Source organism: Anomaloglossus baeobatrachus, unplaced genomic scaffold (assembly GCF_048569485.1).
Source record: "Anomaloglossus baeobatrachus isolate aAnoBae1 unplaced genomic scaffold, aAnoBae1.hap1 Scaffold_2567, whole genome shotgun sequence".
NCBI lineage: Eukaryota > Metazoa > Chordata > Amphibia > Anura > Aromobatidae > Anomaloglossus > Anomaloglossus baeobatrachus.
In genome coordinates, this window is record NW_027442127.1 from 181,514 (window position 1) to 186,747 (window position 5,234).

At 43.2% G+C, this 5,234-nt stretch overlaps 1 protein-coding gene across 1 annotated transcript; it reads right to left on the reverse strand.

Moving 5' to 3' along the window:
* Nucleotides 1-847: 847 nt before the first annotated feature.
* Nucleotides 848-4,889, reverse strand: LOC142263279 (vacuolar ATPase assembly protein VMA22-like). Its single transcript, XM_075332208.1, has 3 exons — nucleotides 4,542-4,889; nucleotides 1,345-1,448; nucleotides 848-1,016 (listed from the first exon to the last, which is right to left on the reverse strand). The coding sequence occupies exons 1-3, from the start codon at nucleotides 4,668-4,670 to the stop codon at nucleotides 848-850; spliced, it is 402 nt and encodes a 133-aa protein (XP_075188323.1). The 5' UTR covers nucleotides 4,671-4,889.
* Between the last annotated feature and the right edge of the window lie 345 nt (nucleotides 4,890-5,234).

Here is a 5,234-nt window from a genome sequence, read left to right on the forward strand (position 1 = left end):
TGTCTCCACCTCTACAAAATAGTGTCCGACTAGGGTATTAGTGTAGCATGTGTCCACCTCTACAAAATAGTGTCCGACTAGGGTATTAGTATAGCATGTGTCTACCTCTACAAAATGGTGTCCGACTAGGGTATTAGTGTAGCATGTGTCCACCTCTACAAAATGGTGTCCGACTAGGGTATTAGTATAGCATGTGTCCACCTCTACAAAATGGTGTCCGACTAGGGTATTAGTATAGCATGTGTCCACCTCTACAAAATGGTGTCCGACTAGGGTATTAGTATAGCATGTGTCCACCTCTACAAAATGGTGTCCGACTAGGGTATTAGTGTAGCATGTGTCCACCTCTACAAAATGGTGTCCGACTAGGGTATTAGTGTAGCATGCGTCCACCTCTACAAAATGGTGTCCGACTAGGGTATTAGTATAGCATGTGTCCACCTCTACAAAATGGCGTCCGACTAGGGTATTAGTGTAGCATGTGTCCACCTCTACAAAATGGTGTCCGACTAGGGTATTAGTGTAGCATGTGTCCACCTCTACAAAATGGTGTCCGACTAGGGTATTAGTGTAGCATGTGTCCACCTCTACAAAATGGTGTCCGACTAGGGTATTAGTATAGCATGTGTCCACCTCTACAAAATGGTGTCCCACTAGGGTATTAGTATAGCATGTGTCCACCTCTACAAAATGGTGTCCCACTAGGGTATTAGTGCAGCATTTTGTAGAGGAGGACACATGCTACACTAATACCCTAGTCGGACACCATTTTGTAGAGGTGGACACATGCTACACTAATACCTCCATTGTGTGTGACCCCCCACTCCTCCTACCCAGGAGCAAACTCCTAGAGGTCACTGCAGCCTCCTAAGATGGGTCCTCCTCCACATATGGTCTCACCGTGATCTGCGGCCCCAATATCCTCCACCTCCGGGAGCTTCCGCTCCGTCACTTTGTCCTGCGTCTCCGGCTGAACGCGTTCTGCAGTGAATGTGGTCACCCCATCGTCCGCAGCACTGCACAGACAGGAGAAAGATGGCGGAATGACTGCGGCAGTGTATGATTGTCAGGACATGCTGGGAGCTGTAGTCACACAATGGTTGATGATACAGAAGTCTGAGGCTGCGGTGCTACAGATGAGGAGCAATGCTATATGGCCATAGTTATCCCTACACACAGGTGCAGGACGCTGCGGACCCCGCAGACCACCCGCTTCATCAGCTTCATGAACCAGTGTCAGTGTGACCGCATGATTTCATGGTGGGATATTTCTGCTGTGACCATACAGAGCAGAAAATACAGAAAAATAAAGGATATATGGAAGAAATAAAATACCGCCCTCACCTGTCCTGGACAAACGAGGAAGGCGTCATCTCTGGCGTATCCTGCAGCGAGGACACGGACTTGTTCCCCATAGAATACCGCGACTGAGAAAGGCAGAGCCATCCCTGAGAACGACACATATAATACCGATTATATCTGTAATAATACCGCCAGATATACACATAATACCGTCACACACAGATATGTATAATACTACCACATACAGTTAGGTCCAGAAATATTTGGACAGTGACACAAGTTTTGTTATTTTAGCTGTTTACAAAAACATGTTCAGAAATACAATTCTATATATAATATGGGCTGAAAGTGCACACTCCCAGCTGCAATATGAGAGTTTTCACATCCAAATCGGAGAAAGGGTTTAGGAATCATAGCTCTGTAATGCATAGCCTCCTCTTTTTCAAGGGACCAAAAGTAATTGGACAAGGGACTCTAAGGGCTGCAATTAACTCTGAAGCCGTCTCCCTCGTTAACCTGTAATCAATGAAGTAGTTAAAAGGTCTGGGGTTGATTACAGGTGTGTGGTTTTGCATTTGGAAGCTGTTGCTGTGACCAGACAACATGCGGTCTAAGGAACTCTCAATTGAGGTGAAGCAGAACATCCTGAGGCTGAAAAAAAAGAAAAAATCCATCAGAGAGATAGCAGACATGCTTGGAGTAGCAAAATCAACAGTCGGGTACATTCTGAGAAAAAAGGAATTGACTGCTGAGCTTGGGAACTCAAAAAGGCCTGGGCGTCCACGGATGACAACAGTGGTGGATGATCGCCGCATACTTTCTTTGGTGAAGAAGAACCCGTTCACAACATCAACTGAAGTCCAGAACACTCTCAGTGAAGTAGGTGTATCTGTCTCTAAGTCACCAGTAAAGAGAAGACTCCATGAAAGTAAATACAAAGGATTCACATCTAGATGCAAACCATTCATCAATTCCAAAAATAGACAGGCCAGAGTTACATTTGCTGAAAAACACCTCATGAAGCCAGCTCAGTTCTGGAAAAGTATTCTATGGACAGATGAGACAAAGATCAACCTGTACCAGAATGATGGGAAGAAAAAAGTTTGGAGAAGAAAGGGAACGGCACATGATCCAAGGCACACCACATCCTCTGTAAAACATGGTGGAGGCAACGTGATGGCATGGGCATGCATGGCTTTCAATGGCACTGGGTCACTTGTGTTTATTGATGACATAACAGCAGACAAGAGTAGCCGGATGAATTCTGAAGTGTACCGGGATATACTTTCAGCCCAGATTCAGCCAAATGCCGCAAAGTTGATCGTATGGCGCTTCATAGTACAGATGGACAATGACCCCAAGCATACAGCCAAAGCTACCCAGGAGTTCATGAGTGCAAAAAAGTAGAACATTCTGCAATGGCCAAGTCAATCACCAGATCTTAACCCAATTGAGCATGCATTTCACTTGCTCAAATCCAGACTTAAGACGGAAAGACCCACAAACAAGCAAGACCTGAAGGCTGCGGCTGTAAAGGCCTGGCAAAGCATTAAGAAGGAGGAAACCCAGCGTTTGGTGATGTCCATGGGTTCCAGACTTAAGGCAGTGATTGCCTCCAAAGGATTCGCAACAAAATATTGAAAATAAAAATATTTTGTTTGGGTTTGGTTTATTTGTCCAATTACTTTTGACCTCCTAAAATGTGACAATTCCTACAATTTCTATCAGATATTTTTGTTCAAACCTTCAAATTAAACGTTACAATCTGCACTTGAATTCTGTTGTAGAGGTTTCATTTCAAATCCAATGTGGTGGCATGCAGAGCCCAACTCGCCAAAATTGTGTCACTGTCCAAAGATTTCTGGACCTAACTGTATACACATAACACAGCCAGACACTGAGATATGATCCAACCAGACAGTGAGATGTTATATATAATACTTCTAGATATACACATAATACCGCCAGACCCTGAGATATCATGTAGAATACCACCAGAAATACACATAATACCGCCAGACACTGAGATATCATGTATAATACCACGAGATATACACATAATAGCACCAGACACTGTGATATCATGTATAATACCGCCACATATACACAAAATACCACCAGACACTGCGATATCATGTATAATACCGCGAGATATACACATAATACCAGACACTGAGATATCATGTATAATACCGCCAGATATACACATAATACCAGACACTGAGATATCATGTATAATACCGCCAGATATACACATAATGCCACCAGACACTGAGATATCATGTATAATACCGCCAGATATACACATAATACCATCAGACACTGAGATATCATGTATAATACCGCCATATAAACACATAATACCACCACACACTGAGATATCATGTATAATACCGCCAGATATACACATAATACCACCAGACACTGTGATATCATGTATAATACCGCCATATATACACATACCACCAGACACTGAGATATCATGTATAATACCGCCAGATATACACATAATGCCACCAGACACTGAGATATCATGTATAATACCGCCAGATATACACATAATACCATCAGACACTGAGATATCATGTATAATAAAGCCACATATACACATAATACCGCCAGACACTGAGATATAACGCATAATACCGCCAGATATACACATAATACCATCAGACACTGAGATATCATGTATAATACCGCCAGATATACACATAATACCACCAGACACTGTGATATCATGTATAATACCGCCATATACACATACCACCAGACACTGAGATATCATGTATAATACCGCCAGATATACACATAATGCCACCAGACACTGAGATATCATGTATAATACCGCCAGATATACACATAATACCATCAGACACTGAGATATCATGTATAATAAAGCCACATATACACATAATACCGCCAGACACTGAGATATAACGCATAATACCGCCAGATATACACATAATACCATCAGACACTGAGATATCATGTATAATACCGCCAGACACTGAGATATAACGCATAATACCGCCAGACACTGAGATATAACGCATAATACTGCCAGATATTCAAATAATATCGCCAGACACTGAGATATCATGTATAATACTGCCAGATATACACATAATACCGCCAGACACTGAGATATCATGTATAATACCGTCAGACACTGGGAAATGAGATATAACACCACCGGTGTAGCTGTATATCCGTGTATGAGATGAGCGCTCATCACTCACCTCCTCTATGACACCGTTCAGACATTGTCTCTTCTCCTTCAGATCTTCCAGGTCGTCCATCACTCTCAGGAGCAGCCGATCCAGACGCTGATTCACGTCCTCCAGAGTCTCATCCACAGAAGGCGCCATGTTTGTGGTGGAGGAACCTGAGAAGAAGCGTGAAAACTGATGTACAAATACATGTATCAGCTGTGTATCTAATCCTCTCCTGTGTGATATAGTCTTCTGAGCTGTGTATCTAATCCTCTCCTGTGTGATACTGTCTGCTGGGCTGTGTATCTAATCCTCTCCTGTGTGATACTGTCTGCTGAGCTGTGTCTAATCCTCTCCTGTGTGATACTGTCTGCTGAGCTGTGTATCTAATCCTCTCCTGTGTGATACTGTCTGCTGAGCAGTGTATCTAATCCTCTCCTGTGTGATACTGTCTGCTGAGCAGTGTATCTAATCCTCTCCTGTGTGATGCTGCCTGCTGAGCTGTGTATCTAATCCTCTCCTGTGTGATGCTGCCTGCTGAGCTGTGTATCTAATCCTCTCCTGTGTGATACTGTCTGCTGAGCTGTGTATTTAATCCTCTCCTGTGTGATACTGTCTGCTGAGCTGTGTATCTAATCCTCTCCTGTGTAATACTGTCTACTGAGCTGTGTATCTAATCCTATCCTGTGTGATACTGTCTGCTGAGCTGTGTATCTAATC

Bases quoted from the DNA above. Each gene is read 5' to 3' on its own strand.
- LOC142263279 (XM_075332208.1), bottom strand. From the start codon at position 4,670: ATGGCGCCTTCTGTGGATGAGACTCTGGAGGACGTGAATCAGCGTCTG. The intron at 1,449-4,541 runs GTGAGTGATGAG...TGTCGTTCTCAG, and splicing joins TGAACGGTGTCATAGAGGAG to GGATGGCTCTGCCTTTCTCA. The intron at 1,017-1,344 runs GTGAGGGCGGTA...CTGTCTGTGCAG, and splicing joins TCCTCGTTTGTCCAGGACAG to TGCTGCGGACGATGGGGTGA.